Source organism: Myxocyprinus asiaticus, chromosome 39, assembly GCF_019703515.2.
Source record: "Myxocyprinus asiaticus isolate MX2 ecotype Aquarium Trade chromosome 39, UBuf_Myxa_2, whole genome shotgun sequence".
Lineage (NCBI taxonomy): Eukaryota > Metazoa > Chordata > Actinopteri > Cypriniformes > Catostomidae > Myxocyprinus > Myxocyprinus asiaticus.
In genome coordinates, this window is record NC_059382.1 from 18,504,193 (window position 1) to 18,524,000 (window position 19,808).

The following is a 19,808-nucleotide window of genomic DNA, read 5'->3' on the forward strand; positions in this document are numbered from 1 at the left end:
ATACACCAGAGTAGTTTGTCTTTGTCTTGAATCCATTGACTGTATACAGTCATTACTGGATGGTCAATTTATGAGCCCATCTGATTATTAGTATGACCATGATCAGTTCTGTCTATAGCATATTCCTCCATCATAGAATGAATGCACAGGGCTGGGCTTGATTCACTTCACTGTGGTCACCATGTCTATGTATTTACATCCACAGACAATCTATAGTCTCTCTGTGTGGAAAACAAGATGTAAAAAAATACAAAAGGAAACTGATTATGCAAATGGGTCAATACAATTAAAATAGGTTTGCTTTGTCAATCAAGGACAGCTTTGGGAAAAAAAAAAACCTGAGCTGTGTCTCCGTCTGTGGCCAATCAGAGAAGCTACCTGAGCAACACACGGTAATCTGCGGGCCCGCTCCAGATTATCCTCTTAGCGCAGTGAGAGGGCTGTGTGTGTGCTTTCAGTGTGAGACAGTCATGACCTGTGTGATCTATGTGAGTGTATGTGAGTTTATGAATTCATGTGTCTTCCGGAATATGCTTCACATCAAAACTAGGCCTAGTGCTAGCAGGCAAGAGGCCTATCAGAAAGGACATGACAGTGATGACTTGGTGACAGTAATCTGTGAGAAAGGGAAGCGGTTTGGATACAAAGATGGCGAGTAACTGCATTTTGCCAACGTAATGGTAGCTCACGTGGAGTTTGCTACGGTGCACGCCATATCTAACAGCCAGGGCCGTGACATGTGCGGTGGAATATGATATGGTTCTTCTGTTGCCACTCTGATAGAATTGCTCCTCTAGGTGAGTACTGGCATTTTAAATGGGAAGCTGACAAATAACATGTCAAATAACAAATTTCCACATTTAAGAACATTAGTAAATGGATCAAAACTATGACATAACATGGAAGTTTAGGAATTATGTAATGAACAAAGAAGTAAATTTTTATTGATAAGTCTTATATTTTAGCTTATTCAAAGGCCGTACCATAAACCAGATAAAAGTTTCTATGTACTCTGGGCACTTGTTGGCTGCTTTTCTCTTACTTTCTGGTCCAAATTTTAGTTTTGTAAAGAAATTCAGATATAGGCAGGCACAACTGACTTTCAAGCTTTTAAGCAAAAGCCTTAAGATCAAAAAATCTGTGCAATCATGAGTAATATACATGTGATCACATGTGTACAGACTTTGACTGGTAGTGTAAAAGGGAAAATGTTTTGTATATTTGAGGTGTTGTAACTGGTCACTATTTTCAGTCACCTTTTTATTTTTTTTTGCAGTTCACTTTAATAGTCATGTGGTGTGAAATTACAAAAGTCTCTCAATTAATATGAGGCCATGAAACTTTTTGCAAAATAGACATGGAAGTATTAGAAATGGTTTTATACAGAATTGTTCCAGCCTCCAGCCCATGCAAGTTAAGCTCAATCAACAACATTTGTGGCATAATGTTGATTACCAAAAAATACATTGACATTTAGTCATTTTGCAGACGCTTCTATCCAAAATGACTTATAAATGAAGAACATAACAAGTAATTTGTCATACAGTAATTTTGACTCGTCCCTCTTTTTTATACAGTTGTGCTCCAAAAGTTTGCATACCCTGGCAGAAATTGTGAAATTTTGGCATTGATTTTGAAAATATGACTGATCATGCAAAATAACTGTCTTTTAAGGATAGTGATCATATGAAGCCATTTATTATCACATAGTTGTTTGGCTTCTTTTTAAATCATAATGATAACAGAAATCACCCAAATGGCCCTGATCGAAAGTTTACATACCCTTGAATGTTTGGCCTTGTTACAGACACACAAGGTGACACACACAGGTTTAAATGGCAATTAAAGGTTAATTTCCCACACCTGTGGCTTTTTAAATTGCAATTAGTGTCTGTGTATAAATAGTCAATGAGTTTGTTAGTGCTCACGTGGATGCACTGAGCAGGCTAGATACTGAGCCATGGGGAGCAGAAAAGAACTGTCAAAAGTCCTGCGTAACAAGGTAATGAATATTTATAAAGATGGAAAAGGATATAAAAATATATCCAAAGCCTTGAAAATGCCAGTCAGTACTGTTCAATCACTTATTAAGAAGTGTTAAATTCAGGGATCTCTTGACACCAAGCCAAGGTCAGGTAGACCAAGAAAGACTTCAGCCACAACTGCCAGAAGAATTGTTCGGGATACAAAGAAAAACCCACAGGTAACCTCAGGAGAAATAAAGGCTGTTCTGGAAAAAGATGGTGTGGTTGTTTCAAGGAGCACAATACAACAATACTTGAACAAAAATGAGCTGCATGGTTGAGTTGCCAGAAAGAAGCCAATGCCACAAAAAAGCCCGGTTACAACATGCCCGACAACACCTTGACACGCCTCACAGCTTCTGGCACACTGTAATTTGGAGTGACGAGACCAAAATAGAGCTTTATGGTCACAACCATAAGCGCTATGTTTGGAGAGGGGTCAACAAGTATTGTGCTCCTTGAAACAACCACACCATCTTTTTCCAGAGCAGCCTGTATTTCTCCTGAGGGTTTTTCTTTGTATCCCGAACAATTCTTTTGGCAGTTGTGGCTGAAATCTTTCTTGATCTACTTGACCTTGGCTTGGTATCGAAAGATCCCAGAATTTTCCAGTTGAACAGTACTGACTGGCATTTTCAAGGCTTTGGATATCTTTTTATATCCTTTTCCATCTTTATAAAGCTCCATTACCTTGTTACGCAGGTCTTTTGACAGTTCTTTTCTGCTCCCCATGGCTCAGTATCTAGCCTGCTCAGTGCATCCACGTGAGCGCTAACAAACTCATTGACTATTTATACACAGACACTACTTGCAATTTAAAAAGCCACAGGTGTGAGAAATTTAACCTTTAATTGCCATTTAAACCTGTGTGTGTCACCTTGTGTGTCTGTAACAAGGCCAAACATTCAAGGGTATGTGAACTTTTGATCAGGCCATTTGGGTGATTTCTGTTACCATTATGATTTAAAAAGGAGCCAAACAACTATGTGATAATAAATGGCTTCATATGATCACTATCCTTAAATAAAAGACATGATCAGTCATATTTTCAAAATCAATGCCAAAATTTCACAATTTCTGCCAGGGTATGCAAACTTTTGAGCACAACTTTATACAAAAAAGCAGAAATCACAGTTACAGTAAAACCCTTACAATGGAATTGAATGGGGCCAATCCATAAACGTTAAAATACACATTGTTTGAAGTATAGTCACAAAATGTGAACATTATACGTGTTAGCATGATTTTAGTGTGATACTATCTCTTACAAACCTATCCAATATTGCAGCTTGGTTGCCATGAACCCTAAACCTTGCACCGTAAACCCTGCAAGCAATTTTAGAAGAGAGATTGTATCACACTTGTGGCTATACTTTTGAAACAGTGTGTATTTTAGCATTTATGGACTGGCCACATTGACTTCCATCATAAGCGCCTACTGTAACTGTTTGTGCTTTTTTTTTTTTATAATAAAAGAGGGATAAGTCATATATTTTCAGTGGCAATCAACATTATGCTTTAAATTATGTCAATTGAGCTAACTTGTATTGAACTTGTATTACATTCCTTTTAAATAGATGAAGATGAAGTAAAGCATCACACACTGAAGGACACTGCTGTCACTGTTTGACATTTCATGTCAACCACCCAGGTATAGAATTTTGAAATTGCTCTATTGTTTGCCCCAGGAGAAATGTACAGTTCTGTTATTTGACAAGCGTTATTTCCTTCAGAACAGCATTAAATGTTGCTTTCCCACTGGTGTTTGAATGATGAGCACTTTTCATATATTTGATTTTGATGTGCCATCAAAGAATGGATTTGTCCACAAGAGATATTTGTTTGTAGCTATTGTTTTCACTACTGAATACAAAGTATTTATGCGTCTCACAGCAGACATGTAATTTCTGCTCTGTCATGTGTTAGATGTTCTCTGTGCCTTGTAATTGGAAAGCAATGGAAATGTAGCATAAGCAATAGGTGAAATGGGTTTTGACAGTTTTAGAGGCCGTCAGTGTCATACTAGCCAAAGAAACAATGCCTGTCCTCGCCACGATGCATTGCATAGCAAGATTATATCAGGCCACAGCTAGCATGAAATGAACTGCCCATGGTGCCTCAGATTAAAGAAATAGTTCACCCAAAAATGAAATTCTGTCTTCATTTACTCATTCTCATGTTGTTCTGTGGAACACAAAAGGAGAAGTTAAGCAGAATGTGAAGGACTGGCAGCCTCAGTCACATTCACTTTCATTACAACTTTTTCATACGATAAAAGTGAATCGTGGCTGAGACTGTCACTCTGCCTAATATCTTCTTTTGTGTTCTATAGAAGATGTTAGGTCACATGGGTTTGAAACAACATGGCGGTGAGTAAATAATTGCAGAATTTTCGTTTTTAGGTGAACTATCCCTTTAAGGTAAGCTGCAAACATTCAGGATGAATGATGGTCCTTTTGCGGATCCATACTGCGCATAATATGTTTTATAGATTAGCTGTCACTGTACAGTGCACAAACGATGTATAACACTCAAGTAGGTATTCAGTTTTCTCCAGCTACAGTATGACTAACAGATAAACCGTCATTGATCTCAGTAATAATAACTTTTCTCTGAATAATGATAATCCTTTGTCACAAAATTAATTAGGTGCTACACTGTAATGAGACTTTAAACCATGGGGATATTTGTTGTGAAATGTCGTTTGGCGGTGCGCTAAACGCATATTGGATATGAAGTCTTTATGTTAACTGGTGTTGCTTTGTGTCTACATGGATTTCCACTCTCATCTGCTTCTAAAATGACACTGAATCATTGATCGTGAGCAGTGGCAGGTGGTTTTGTAAACCCCTATAGATCCCCAGACTCCTCTTTGTGGTCCTAGTCTCTATGTATTCAAGGATCTGCCCCGTAGACAGTAGACATGCTCTCTCAGAGCACTATGGGAAATAATGACTATCGACCCACTCCAGTCAGACTCCCCATCGTCTGTCAAACCACAGAGGTTTAACTGTGCTGCTCAAGTCTGAGATAGCAGGAGTTCCTGTATATCTACAGGACAATCCTGAGTCTGTTCATTACGATACAATTTATTGCTGTCCCCAGAAACCCCTACGACATTCTTTTGTATGGATCAGTTTGTTTATTTATATTTGTCATGCATTCTTCTAAAATGTATTGTTTTTGAATAACATAGAGGGAGTTGGTCTGAAATGAACATCAGGCTAGACAAAAGATCAGATTTGTATTCCTGTGTTTTGACACTTGCCTTATGTGTGGCGGTTAGTATGGGAGGAGCAAGCCAGATCCTATTAGCCTAAGCTAGAGATTATGGCAAAGCCAGGGTAGTCAACCTGGGGCCTCTTAACCTACCCCCACCCTGACACCATATATAGTCCAGTCTATCAGTTAATTCGGGTTGAGTCATGCTTTCACCCAGAAGGCCTAGTTGTTATGTAATCACTCGTCATTCATGCAATTCCTCTCATGGCATCCAATGTCGTTCACCACAGCCCATTATAGTTGTGGTTTTCTAATGTATAAATATTATGGTGAAAATCACCATTTATTAGTGTTGTCAAACATATATATTAGACATTAAATATTGATTCAGGGTGGCCTATATTCGTTTGAATGGCTATGTTTAATTGTATTGAAAACCATAGTAAACACATACACTAGGGTCATATTTGACCCAGATATGGAAAGTAGGGGTAGTGATGCCAACTCCCTAATAATAAAAAAATTTAAACGTAAAAAATAGTCAGTTCACATAGTCAAAGACAGCTTATTTTAGGCATATAATATTTATATATTTCAAGTTAAATAAAAATGACTTCTTAAGGTGTATGAAGCACACATGCAGAAAGAAAGCACACCTTAACAAATATGACAGTTTATATGACAGTTAATCGTGAAAGCTCTTAAAGAGACAGTTAATCGTCACAGCCCTAAAACAGACAATTAATCGTCATAATCGCAATTATTTGGTTGACAATTAATCGTCAGCCAAATTTCATAATTGTGACAGCCTTAGTTGAGTACCATGTAAAAATTATAGTACTGTACGTAAATGTCAGTACTTTATTAGCGTATCATGGTGTAACAATTCAGGATGGTAAAGGAGGAAGCTGGGACCGGCTTGACAAACACATAGACATTTAATGACACTTTTCAGCGTACAAAGAAACAAAAACACGCACTGCTTTTCAGCCAGCTGCGTCAAATCATTAAAACAGTCACGTGGACGAGCTTCGTACATCACTCTCCTGTCTGCCACTGTCTCTTCTCCTTAAATACTCCTGCCTCCCCTCGCTGGAACGCGTGGCCGGTGTTGTGCGCAGGTGGAAGTCATTCGCCACTTATCTTCCCGGCCTCGCTCTGCCCAGACGCCTCTCAGCTCCGCCTTGCTCACCACACATGGTTTTACCATCTGAGACCATTGCTGTACCAAAGTATTACTTTTTTGTCTGTAGATGAAAAGGTATCATTTCAGAGGCTGATTTCTTTTGTCTTCTGTCTCGCAGTAGAAGAATCCGACATTATCGACTTGGAAAAGCGCTACTGGCTGCTGAAAGCCCAGTCAAGGACAGGTCGTTTTGATTTGGAAACCTTTGTCCCTCTGGTTTCACCCCCTATTCATGCATCACTAAGTGAAGGTAAGACAAAATCTCTTACAAGATTAAGACACACAAACATTCAGACATGCATCTACCTGCTACTCATATACTTTCAAAACATTTGTGCCACCCATAAAGTCACAGTTCATCTTATTTTAGTAGCAGTAGGCCTGGCTTTTGAAATATATTGGCTCATTTGTGATAAAATATCTCCAAAGAATCCAGTTATTCTTTTTGGCTAATCTGAGCACTGACCTTTTCTTTTCTTCCCTTCCCTTTTTCAGGCTTGTTTCATGCCTTTGATGAGAATCGGGACAATCATATTGACTTTAAAGAGATATCGTGTGGACTCTCAGCATGTTGTCGGGGCCCTGTGGCTGAGAGGCAAAAGTGTGAGTGTTTTATTTCCTCTCATTCTCTCTGTGTTGAAAACCTGCAATGATTAAATACTATGACAAAATTCCCCAGCACTTTATGGACTTAATCCTACATATTTAACAAGGATGGTTTTGCTGCTTGCCCAGACAAAATATTTTGTTAAACATCACATTAGAGTTTCTTTTCATAAATGAATTATTGCAAGAAGCTCTTTTTCTGATAAACGGGAGTATGACCCCGTTTTGCTATTCTTATGGTTCTGGCGGCTATTTCTGACCAGTCTTAAGAAATCACACAGAACTGAATGAAACAGTTAAGGGCCATTTAGACCAAACACATTCTTGCTCTAAAAAGAGCTCGACACAGTGAAACAAATATAACAGTAAGCAGAAGTTATTTTTAACTTGACGCAGCATCTAAGAAATGTGACGTTCCTGTGTGAGAGGCTGAAAAAACAGCAAGACACGGCACAATGGTCAATGACATCCATCGATCACGTTTACATAGAAAAATAATGTAACAATGATGCAGATGGATGCATAAATGCATTCTGGCCCCTTATAATGCAAAATTACCGTATTTTCCGGAATATACGTTGCTTTTTTTTCATATTCTGAGAGGTCTTGCGATTGCAATTTATTTGCATAATAGTTCTCATTGAAAATGAATGGAATCGTGTCACTTGGTCGCTGGAAGTCGCTGCATGTGTGTAAGTGGCTTTATACAAAGGCTTACAGTATCTGTTTTGTTTTTTTTTCTCTCAACAATGCAATTTTGACCAGGTGTGACTTATATTCAGGTGCAACTTTATTTCTGGAAAATACGGATAGGTAAATGTGTTAATGGTGTAAAACTTATTTAAACTCAGAAGTTAATGCGTTCACATTGACAGCCCGAAGCTGTAAGATGTGTGCATCGTTTGTTGTACAGTAAATTTGTTGATCATCGCCATCAGGTATGGGAGTGAATTTGGTTTTCATTTAGCGTGATGAATATTTGTTCTGGTCTTGGTGTGAATAGACGACAACGATTCGTTTCACATTTTGTATGAATAGGCCTTTAGTTGTTCATCTTATTCCACTGCAGTATTCTGAATGTATACAATTTGCCTAACCACTTCCAAGGATTCAAAGCAACCATCCTGGACATATTCTCATATTTTAAGACAGGTGTGTCCTAATTTTATTTTAGCAGACAGCACTGTTTGACGTAAATGTCACCGTTGTTTTCTCTTTGATGAATGCTCCCTGTCTAAAGCTGTTTGTCTTGGTTTATTGCAGTCTGCTTTAAAGTGTTTGATGTAGATCGGGATGGAGTTCTGTCCAGGGATGAGATCCATGAGATGGTGGTGGCACTGCTGGAGGTGTGGAAGGATAATCGCACAGACACCCTACCCGTAAGTGCAGAGCAGCTCATTGTCAAATCAAACTAACCAACTTTCCATCCACAGAAGCTGCAAAAAGCCCATGATGTATCATGGTATAGCTATCTGGTTAACCAATGCTACCAAAATATACTTTTTGATAACACTTTAGCAACAAATTACTGCTGGGATGTTATTTCAGTGTACTGATTATGTGGCCTATTAATAAGGTGATTAAGGCAAATGAGATCAAATCATGGAGTTGCAGGTATGCATTTAAATTTAACTTCCTCTGGATTCATTTTTTAGTTGTGCAGCCGGAGCTATCACTGTGTTTCTTAGATCCAATGCAGTCCTTTCTTGTCATTTTGTATGGAATTACTTCTTATCGATTTCATGATTTATTTATGCTATTGAATGTTTCAGGAGTTTGATTCCAGCGTGTCAGACATTGTAGAGGACATACTGAAAATGCATGACACAACAAAAGTAATTAACCTTTTATTTTTATTAGCATTGTAAGATTATGTAGATTTCACATCCTTTTGACTCTTAATGTCCTAATTTTTGTGTATTGTCGTATTCACAGCAAGGGCACTTAACACTGGAGGACTATCAGATATGGAGCGTGAAAAGTGCCCTCGCCAATGAGTTCCTCAACCTGCTGTTTCAGGTAAAATCCAGCCTACAATATTTTACTAAAACATTTGTGCCTAAATGCTTCATATTCTGGACATCAGGGTCAGAAATGATTCATGACTGCGTGCATAAATGCTACGGAAAGTGACCAGATGCAGAAATGCCCCAGATATGTCAAATGTGGGGGCAAACAATGCCCCTGTGGTGAATTTCTACTGTCTTGCATTTAAAATCTGTATAAAAAAATCATAGTCTAGGCCTATCTAGTTATAGGTTTACTGCTTCTGCAGACGCTGTAATGACCTGTCAGATAGTATCAGTTTTGATTTCACAGGTAAGAGCCATAATTGTTCAGATTAAGAATTTTAATGTTAATGTTTTGCGTGGTTATAGAAATGCCCTCCATATAGGTAAAAATGCCACTTAAAATCAATTCCTGGAGGCAAATATTTCCTCTTAATAAAACTGTTGGACACACATTTGTATCCAGCGAAGGTTGTGCATTGTTGTTTTGGGTCTGGCCTTAAATGGCTTGTTTAATCGGTTCTTTGTCAGGTGTGTCATATCGTTCTGGGCCTACGTCCAGCTACCCCTGAAGAGGAAGGCCAGATCATTAGGTGAGTGTAGGACATGGCAAGGCTTTCTCACCCAATCACAGTCCGTAACTAACCTTCCTTTCATGAGCTTTCCCACAGAGCACTTTCTTAATACATCATGTTTTAAAATAAGCTTTATGAGTGCTGTATTGCATTTCAGTCCCCGATGAGCCTCATAATTATGCTTTATCTGTTTATACCATCCGCTGTACTTCCATTGGCTCTACTTTGTTTTAGAGCAGACACAGATTGAGAAAACAATTTCACAGCTCAATTGAATTTTCCAGCAGTACTGACGATCCACATAAAGACACTGTAAATGCAGTACCAACTCATTACTGTTTCTGTTGTATCGATTTGGCTGGATTTTTACACATTTCCCAAATGTATTGCTAAAGGATATTTCACAAAAAAATGAAAGTTCTGGCATCATTTACTCCAAACATGTTCACCGGCGGCCAAAAGTTTAGAATAATGTACAGATTTTGCTCTTATGGAACGAAATTGGTACTTTTATTCACCAAAGTGGCATTCAACTGATCACAATGTACAGTTAGGACATTAATAACATGAAAAATTACTATTACAATTTGAAACAAATGTTCAGAACTTCTTAAACTACTTCAAAGAGTTCTCATCAAAAAATCCTCCATGTGCAGCAATGACAGCTTTGCAGATCCTTGGCATTCTAGCTGTCAGTTTGTCCAGACACTCAGGTGACATTTCACCCCACACTTGCCATAGATGTGGCTGTCTTGGGCACTTCTCACACACCTTACAGTCTAGCTGATCCCACAAAAGCTCAATGGGGTTAAGATCCATAACACTCTTTTCCAATTATCTGTTGTCCAATGTCTGTGTTTCTTTGCCCACTCTAACCTTTTCTTTTTGTTTTTCTGTTTCAAAAGTGGCTTTTTCTTTGCAATTCTCTGCAGATCTGTTTCTTTTTTGCCATTTATGACCTAATATTGACCTTAAGACATGCCAGTCTATTGCATACTGTGGCAACTCAAAAACAAACACAAAGACAATGTTAAGCTTCATTTAACAAACCAAATAGCTTTCAACTGTGTTTGATATAATGGCAAGTGATTTTCTAGTACCAAATTATCAATTTAGCATGATTACTCAAGGATAAGGTGTTGGAGTGATGGCTGCTGGAAAAGGGGCCTGTCTAGATGATAAAAAATGACTTTTTTCAAATAGTGATGGTGCTGTTTTTTACATCAGTAATGTCCTGACAATACTTTGTGATCAGTTGAATGCCACTTTGGTGAATTAAAGTACCAATTTCCTTCCGAAATAGCAAAATCTGAACATTATTCCAAACTGCTGGCCGCCAGTGTATGACAACATTAGGGTGAATAAATGATGACTGAAATTTCATTTTTGGGTGAACTATTCTTATATTGTCTTATTGGTTCAGAATAGAAGGAATTTTTGTGGGTTTATTTTGGTGTTTGTGTGTAATGTCAATTCCTGTGATAACTTATGATGTCACAGGGGTTGGCTTGAGAGGGAGAGCAGGCATGGACTGCAGCCAAGTCAGAACTGGTTCCTGATTTCCAGGCAGTGGTGGCAGCAGTGGAAGGACTATGTCAGATATGTGAGTGTGAAATATCTCTGTACAGCTTCTACATTACAAGGTTTTACATGGAGACTGAGGTTTGAAGTGTACAGTTTTCTGGATATATATATAATGTATACAATTTACAGTGTATATATACAGTATATATACATTGCAAAAAAAAAAATCCTTTCTTAATTAGTATTTTTGTCTTGTTTTCCAAAATTTCTAAATATTCTTAAAACAAGATATAAGTACTTGACAAATAAAATTGCATAATATTTTAAGTCTTGTTTTCAGAGAAATCTGACAAAATTTTGTAAACTTTATGCTTAAAACAAGAAGAAAAATCTGCCAATGGCGTAAGAAAAATAAACTTGTTTTCCCTTTGAATTAAAGGAATGTTCCGGGTTCAATACAAGTTTAGCTCAATCAACAGCATTTGTGGCAAAATGTTGATTACCACAAACATTTTTTTTGACTCGTCCCTCCTTTTCTTTAAAAAAAAGCGAAACTCAAGCTTACAGTGAGGCACTTACAATGGAAGTGAATGTGGCCGATTTTTGGAGGGTTTAAACACAGAAATGTGAAGCTTTTAATTTTATAAAGCACTTGCATTAATTCTTGTTAAACTTGTGTATTATAAGAGCCGTAAAGTTGTTTAAATTGTCATTTTTACAGTTGTTTTAGGGGTTGTTGACATTACATCGTCATGGTAACGAAGTTGTAAAATTGTCTATAACTTTACACAGAAAAGGTAAGTCATTTGATCACACTAAAATCATGTTTACATGCATATTGTTTATGTCTCGTGGCTATACTTTTGAAAAAGTGAGTACTGTATTTTAACATTAAAAAATTGGCCCCCGTTCACTTCCATTGTAAGTGTCTCACTGTAACCTCGATTTTTGCTTCTTTTTTTTTTTTTAAAGAAAAGGAGGGACAAGTCGAAATACATTTTTGTGGTAATCAACATTTTGCCACAAATGCTGTCGACTGAGCTTAACTTGAATTTAACCTGAATCAAGCCTTTAATTCAAAGGGAAAACAAGTTTATTTTTGTTATCATTTTTTTGTATTAAGAATGTTTATGTATTTTACTGGAAAAGAAGACAAAAATACTAATTCAGAATTTATTTATTTTTTTGCAGTGTATAAACACTCAATTTGGTCTTCCGTAAATGTAAACTGACGAGACAAACGTGTCGAAATATTGGATCTCAGCATTAGGCCTTTCAGTGTAAATGCAATCTGTGAGACATTCATGGGTCACAGAGTCCATTGTACACATTATTTCTAAGGTGGTAATTTTTAACTAAACAAATGACTTACAGAAAATGGTGCAATCTGCTTTTAAAGGCTTTAGTTGTTCATTGCACAGTTATCTTTTGATAGTACTGACCATGCAGAAGATGCAGCTTTTGTAATTTTCATATGCAATTGTTTATGTTAAACAGGATAATAATTCCATTGTCGTGGAGCAGCCATCAATGCAGGGCAGTGGGTTGAGAAGTCCTCAATCCACAGCATCTGTAGAGTCTTTTCTGAACAGAGTTGGAACAGTGGCTCGTTCCCCCAGTTCCCAAGAGGAAAAATTCCCTGACAATATGTCCAGCTCATCAGAGGCCTCAGAAACCACTGGGAATAGTAAGTGAGAAAGCTCTTTAGCAAGATTCATGCATTGTTGTAAGAGTACCTTAGGACACATTGAGCCGTGTTGCTGACATGGTTGATGTGAGTTCGAATACGGCTTGGGTCATTTTCATGATCCTGTTCCTTATTACCATTACCCCCTTATTTCCCCATTTTCTCCACTGTCCATATAATTTAAAACAATTAAGGGTCTAGTAGGTAGAAAGAATGCACAATTTATGAAATAATCAAGATTATGATTACAGCTGTTACAATTTACTAATGGTGAAAAGTGTGGATAACAGCATACATTGGCTCATCCAGTGGTGTGAGTTTCTGCTGTGTCTGTCAGTTTGTATAACCAATTGAAGATGGAGAATTCTGATTATTATTTTTGCAATTCCTTTTGGTTGCGCAGAAGTTACACTCCTCATCTTAAAATGGCATGCAGTTGTTCCAAATAAAACAAGAATTTGAATGTAAACTCTATTAATTGATAATAATAATTGTGATTACAATATCAAGAGAAATAATCAACAGTTATGATTTGAATAATAATCGTGCAGCCTATGTGTGTAGCGCTCAGAAGACAAAAAAAGAGGTGTTGTGCTCACAGGCTTGTAGGTTTGAGACCAGTCTGTGTCATGTCCCGAACCCATTCCTCTCTCTCTCCATCCCTCTCCACTTTCCTCTCTACCTCTACTGTACTGTCTAATAAAGGCAAAAGGCCGTAAAGCTCAGCCTAAAACACGGTGTGTTTTCACTTCCTCAGGCCTGACTCCACACATCAGTTCCTCTGCCACCGACGTCTGCTTCGCTCGACAGTACAACATCTCCGACAACAACAACCAGTGTTTCTCCAGCGCCAATGGTCATTTGCCCAGCAGCATGGCCGCACAGAGGCCGGGGGCCATTGATAACCAGCCACTAGTAACCACTGAGCCCATGAAGGTCAGTGCACATGTGCTCAGAACACCCACTGTTAGCAGGATGTTCAGAACCTCCGCTGATAATTCTCTTGTCCATTCAAATGATTGTGCAATGAAGTGCATATAGTAGACCTGCAGGGAAAATAACAACTTCAAGTTGTTGTCTTGCTTTCCACCCTAATTGAAACTCCGAGAGCTCAGAAGTACATTAAAGTGTCATTTTTTTAAATTGAAATCACCTAGAGCAGATTAATCCTGGGATGAATGCTTTGTAGCATTTGTTTTCAGTAAATAAATGCAGTTTTTTTTTAAGCTGAGAGCATTTTTGTATGAAACTGCTTGCTTTAGTAATGCCTTTTCACAAACACATTTACAGTCTTGTATTAATGTAACATACTATATCATCAGGCAAATCTTTCTTAACCCAACATAATGCAGTAACCCTCTTTATTCAGCCTCGTACTCTCACAGTCATAAGAGAAGAGCAGGGCGAAGGGGCGTTTACGCTGACCGTGATTAATTTACTAAATGTCACAAAGACGCTGTACTGTCGGTTGATAGTAGGCATTCCTACTCGACAGCAGTACCTAACTGAATAAAGAGGTGGATCATGTGAGCTTCACTGTCTGTACTCCTATTTGTATTCACCATACATTTGCATAAAGTTAAATGTTGCATCCTCATATTGCCAACTCTTATTGAAAATCATTCACTTTTTGTGGTTTTGTCACTGCAGATTGCTGTCAGTGTGAACCAAGGAGGTCATTAATACTTAGAGAGAGTTATTCTACTATAATAGAATGAAAGTTTTGCCATTTATATGTTGCTTGCTTAAAGAAATAAATAGTCAGATACTCTTTGAAAGGCATCAGTGGAGAAAGATGCTTTTTGCCCTGCACAATGGAGTAGTTACAGCATATGCTGGCAGGAGGCATATGCCGAAGCTAACTAGTCAAACCCTGAACCTTTGTGTGAACGACCTTTGAGTGTGTGAGTTTCTCTCTTTTATCCAGGCTCCCACACTGACAATGGAAGGAGGTCGTCTGAAGAAATCCCAGCAGCTGATTGCTGGCCGGGACTTTGAGACGGTGCCAGAGCCAGTATGGAGGGCACTTTACCACTGGTATGGGGCCAACCTCAGCCTGCCACGACCGGTACGTATCAAGGCTCTCATCAGTGGCATGACCAAGAGCATTTTTTTTGTGTTCCATTGGATCATCATTGCTCTGGACAACAGCCTTTTCTCAAAGCTTACTTTCCTTTTTTTGCATTTTTTTGCATTCTTTTAACCAACTGACCTAAGGAATTTTTTACTAGATGTATGAAGTCAGTTACCATCATCACATTAACTATGGACATGTTCCACTAACATTTGAAAACTAGAAAGTGTCAATATACTTTTGTTTTAATTTTGAACAGTGAGTACAACTGAGTACAACTGGCTCAATCATCCAAATACTTTTAGGGGCCACTCTGGATCTAAAATAAATTTTGTGGCAATCTGGCATCCAAATGTCTAATTTATGGGATTTAATTCAGAGTCTCTCTTAAGCATGTGCCCTCTAAGTTGAGTGTCTTTTGGGCCTGTCCCACTGGCGGTACTAAAGCCCGTTTTAGGTTCTTTTCCCTGGGACTAGTGCTTTTCGTCGCTTTCGTCACTATAGTTCCTCGAAGCCGTTTTAGGGAACATTTTTAGCCCCTACTCCGGAGTAGATACTTTTGGGGCATATAGGGACTGTGGGAAGTGCTGTAGCCTGTGATTGGTTTAAAAACCTGCATTGAGGGGGCCTGGGTATCTCAGCGAGTATTGACGCTGACTACCACCCCTGGAGTCATGAGTTCGAATCCAGGGCGTGCTGAGTGACTCCAGCCAGGTCTCCTAAGCAAGCAAATTGTCCCGGTTGCTAGGGAGGGTAGAGTCACATGGGGTGACCTCCTCATGGTCGCTATAATGTGTGGATCTCGCTCTCGGTGGGGCGCTTGGTGAGTTGTGCGTGGATGCTGTGGAGAATAGCGTGAAGCCACCACACGTGCTACGTCTCCACGGTAACACGCTCAACAAGTGGATTGATGGTCTCAGACGCGGAGGCAACTGAGATTCGTCCTCCGCCACCCGGATTGAGGTGGGTCACTATGCCACCACGAGGACGTAGAGCGCATTGGGAATTGGGCATTCCAAATTGGGGAGAAAAGAGGATAAAAAAAAACCTGCATTGTGAAATGAGAGGAGCTCCATGGCCACCAATAGTAAGCAACTACTGTAGCTGCTAGCCTGCTACTGAGTGGATTGTGCTAATTTTACAATTCCCTTAAGAGAAATAACATATGACAGAGTATCCAAAGAGAATCACCCGTTTCACGTGTGTGTGTGTGTGTGTGTGTGTGTGTGTGTGTGTGTGTGTGTGTGTGTGTGACTTCATCGGATGACACGATTTGAGTTTTCATTGCATCTGTACTGTTTGACTATACAGAAAATAAATTGAATTCTGGATTACTACATTGACTTTTTCCTAGGATGACAGATATACATAATCAGATGTTTATCGAGAGTGGGTAATTTAACTTTATTGTACACTAAACATTAAATTTAGTTAACATGAGGGAAGTATTGCGTGCCTGTTACTGCATGGTTAACTTGCATCAAGACGTCTTTTTTAAGTCAATGAGTGAGTATTTCAGTACAGTAATATATGCAGAGTCATAAAAGCCTTTATTTTAAAAGATCGTGTTGATAAATAGGTTTGTAGTGCCTTTTCAACATGTTGTCCGCTGAGTTCAGCATGTGCTACATAGTTAAACAGCGCTTTTGCTGCCTCGTCTCATCATCTCCGGCTGCTGCACGGAGCACCACACGCACACCTCGTGAGACCAGTTTAAACTGTAACATGAAGACACAGGCTGCATCTGAATATTAAAGTCAAGTCAAATTTATTCGTATAGCACTTTTCACAACAGATGTTGTTTCAAAGCAGCTGTGCATGAAATTATGCTATAACAGAAAATGAATGAATATAATGCCAATATTAGTTATTTATGTTTAGAACTATTAGTGGTTAAAATTAGTAAACTAAGTAAGTGTTGTGGGTCAAGGATTAAACAAAATGATTTCATATAAACTATAAGTTTTGGTGTTAAAGTCCTTGAAGTCATCCCGAGTTAACTGAGGAAATACACGTACTGTAGATGTATTGTCCATTGATTTTGGCCGATGAAGGCTTTTGTTTGTGGTTAATTCATTTTCTATGTAGTTTAAGAGAGTGTTGTCTCTCCTTTGACCAAGTTAATATAGGTATCATTCAGTGAGGAGCAGAATATAGCCATAGATGCTGGCATGGTGTTAAAAATGAAAGAAACAAACAAACAGTGAGGAGCATCGCAGTCTGGCTAGAAGTTGATGGCAGGTAATTTTGGTGAACTCCATCCTGAGCCCATACTTCAGACAGTGGCTCATGAAGAATCCTGTGTCTTTGAGCTTGCATCAATTCATCCTCTGTGAAGTCCGTTTTAGTAGACTGAAGTAAAAAACTGGAAAATGCTGCCTTCGGGGCCTGCGTAAGGATGGATGAAGGTAGGATGAAATAAGGTGCCTTTTAAACTGTTCAGATAGTTCTGTTCATCCAAAAACACTGTTGTTTAAACCATTAACTGATAAGGCAGCTGCCTACGTTTTCCGATGCAGCCAAAGTTTGTATATAAAACAGCCCTAAACAAACAAAAGTGTAGCTCCGATCCCGGCGTCCTCTGTTGGTGTTGTTGATTTTGTTTTTGTTGTTGTTGCTATTGAAATGCACATGCAAATAACGTTGGAATAAAAATGTTCTATACTAGATGACGTCACTACGGTGGTTATTTTGTGAGTGCGAATGCAACGGGAAAAGTCTCCATGGGTGTTCCGTTCCTCGTAAGAGTTCTCCTCTAGAACGTTACTAAGGGAAAATTACCAGGACTGCAGATGGGAAAGGGCCTTTTCTCTCTCTGTGGTATTTATGCTGTCCTTTCTCTTCCCCCCCTCAGGTCATCATGTCTACACTCAAGAGACAGCCAGAACTGGAGCTTTTCCCCCGGTACCTTCTCTTCCTGCGACAGCAGCCAGCTACACGCACCCCACAGTCCAACATCTGGGTCAATATGGGTATGACCAGCCTGCGAATGTTCCCTCCAAACATGCCCAGAGGTAACGTAAGCCTGCAGCAAGAGAGAGGCTCCGTACACTGCCTAGACCACCTCCCCTAATCTCCTAAATGCACTCAACTTGGTCTTGGCAAAACAAGCTCTCTAGATTACTGATTTAACCTCTAAAGAGCCAAATCCTGATCCCAGCACCCAGCTCTCTCTCACCCTTTTCCACCGAAAATTGCGATGGTTCTCGTGCCAAGCCTGTGCTCCGCTGGTTCACGGCCGGGGTAATCTGGAGCCTATGGTAAACCGGGCGCGCTTTTCCACTGACCTGAGAGCCGTACGGTGACGTAACGGGTTACTGTCTTCGTGGTAGGTTCACGTGACTACCTCAAACATAAGCAAACATGGCGCGTCACAGTGTGTTTGTATACAGCTTTTACTCTTTTTTTTTTTTTTTGAGGACATATTTAAACATTAATGCAATCCATCGTTATTACATTGCTCCACAAGATTGTCAGAGATGACATCTACGCTAAAGTCGACAGGTAATGTAATTACATTATATTGTATGAACTATGGCTTAACTTGCTATGTTCTGTAAACTGTTACAGTGGAATCATTATTAACATTGGTGTACCAGATGGTTGTATTTGAAGTTTTGCCATAATATATAATATTATTGATTGAAAATCCCACCGTTTTACTTAACAGATCTTCCAAACTTAGTGAGTAGCTGGTCAAAAATCCTCTTACAGAACAAAACACTGCACAAAATAAGATGACAACAGTGTAAGGAAAGCTAACAAAGTTGGCAAATAAAAAACTTGCTGAGATCATCTGCAGAGGACACCAGCGATTCACTGTTTATCACGAGTGTTACTGGCTGAATTTATTGCACTGGTTAGTTAGCAGGCTGGTCGGTGTCCGAGTCCAAATAATTGTTGCTCCGTCCACTGTCCCTTTTGCTTATGTCCTTCTTATGATCCCTGTACTCCCTTAAGTGTTTTTCAATTTGTTTATGATTTGGTCACTTGTCCGATTGAAGGTGCCATGCAACATTTCGTGCTGTATCTTCATTTTTGTAGAGTATTTTTTTCCTTTGCCGTCTCTCTAGTTTATCTCAGATCTTCGTAAATACCATATCACAAGTAGAGCACTCGTTTCGTCGTGTTATCTGAATGCATTTGATGTCTGAATTGTATCAGTTTTATAGTTTTTTTTTATTTTTTTATTGTTGTTATAGAGCGAAGAAGTACTCCTTGCTGCAGTTGGTAGCTACTGTTTATCATGGTGACGAAACATTATTCCGCTATCCGCCCCCTGATGTAATTGGTTCCTGCGTAGAGACCAGCAAGCTTTTGGGGCCGGTGTCGAACCAGGTTTTCAGCCCCGGAACGGCCTATTCTGCGGTGGAAATGCGTGGAACAGTTAGAGAATTCGCACCGGACCAGGACCCCGCACACGAACCATGTCTGTGGAAAAGGGCTATGTGTCATCTTGTGAGTTAGGGCTTGAGAAACGGCAGCATGTTTTGTTAAACAGGCTATTATCAGGTTTACCAAAAAGCAGGAGTGGAAAGGGCCACTGAGCTCTGCGTTAACCTAATTTAAAGTGTTGTTCAGCACTCAGACTGTAGTGGGACCAGAAATACTGTGTGCAACTCGGACATGGCTCAGCCAGACTCAGATGACTGTTTGGTGTGGGTAAAGATGGGTGCTCTCTGGTTAATTTTTTTCTTTACAGGGTTCCCATGGTCCCGCTGTGATTTTCAGGCCTGGAAAAAATAATAGAAATTGAAAAAAAACAGTAAAGTTAGTAATGTTCCTGGTTCAATGCAAGTTAAACTCAACTGACAGAATTTATGGCATAATGTTGATTCCCACCCAAAAAAATAATTTATCCTCTTTCCTTGATTATTTGAAAAAAATCAATAACTTGCAGT

The 19,808-nt window shown here is 39.1% G+C and overlaps 1 protein-coding gene across 2 annotated transcripts in view; it reads left to right on the plus strand.

The window, feature by feature from the left end:
- LOC127429469 (ubiquitin carboxyl-terminal hydrolase 32-like) overlaps nucleotides 1–19,808 on the plus strand; it is a 101,469-nt gene that overhangs the window by 49,541 nt on the left and 32,120 nt on the right. The window contains exons 6-16 of one of the 2 annotated variants that reach the window (XM_051678471.1): nucleotides 6,551–6,682; nucleotides 6,928–7,035; nucleotides 8,302–8,417; nucleotides 8,811–8,873; nucleotides 8,974–9,057; nucleotides 9,579–9,640; nucleotides 11,123–11,225; nucleotides 12,644–12,833; nucleotides 13,591–13,769; nucleotides 14,761–14,901; nucleotides 17,762–17,921. In XM_051678471.1, coding sequence (XP_051534431.1) covers nucleotides 6,551–6,682; nucleotides 6,928–7,035; nucleotides 8,302–8,417; nucleotides 8,811–8,873; nucleotides 8,974–9,057; nucleotides 9,579–9,640; nucleotides 11,123–11,225; nucleotides 12,644–12,833; nucleotides 13,591–13,769; nucleotides 14,761–14,901; nucleotides 17,762–17,921 — 1,338 coding nt within the window. The remainder of the gene's footprint in view (nucleotides 1–6,550; nucleotides 6,683–6,927; nucleotides 7,036–8,301; nucleotides 8,418–8,810; nucleotides 8,874–8,973; nucleotides 9,058–9,578; nucleotides 9,641–11,122; nucleotides 11,226–12,643; nucleotides 12,834–13,590; nucleotides 13,770–14,760; nucleotides 14,902–17,761; nucleotides 17,922–19,808) is intronic. The other variant, XM_051678472.1, reaches the window with a different exon arrangement.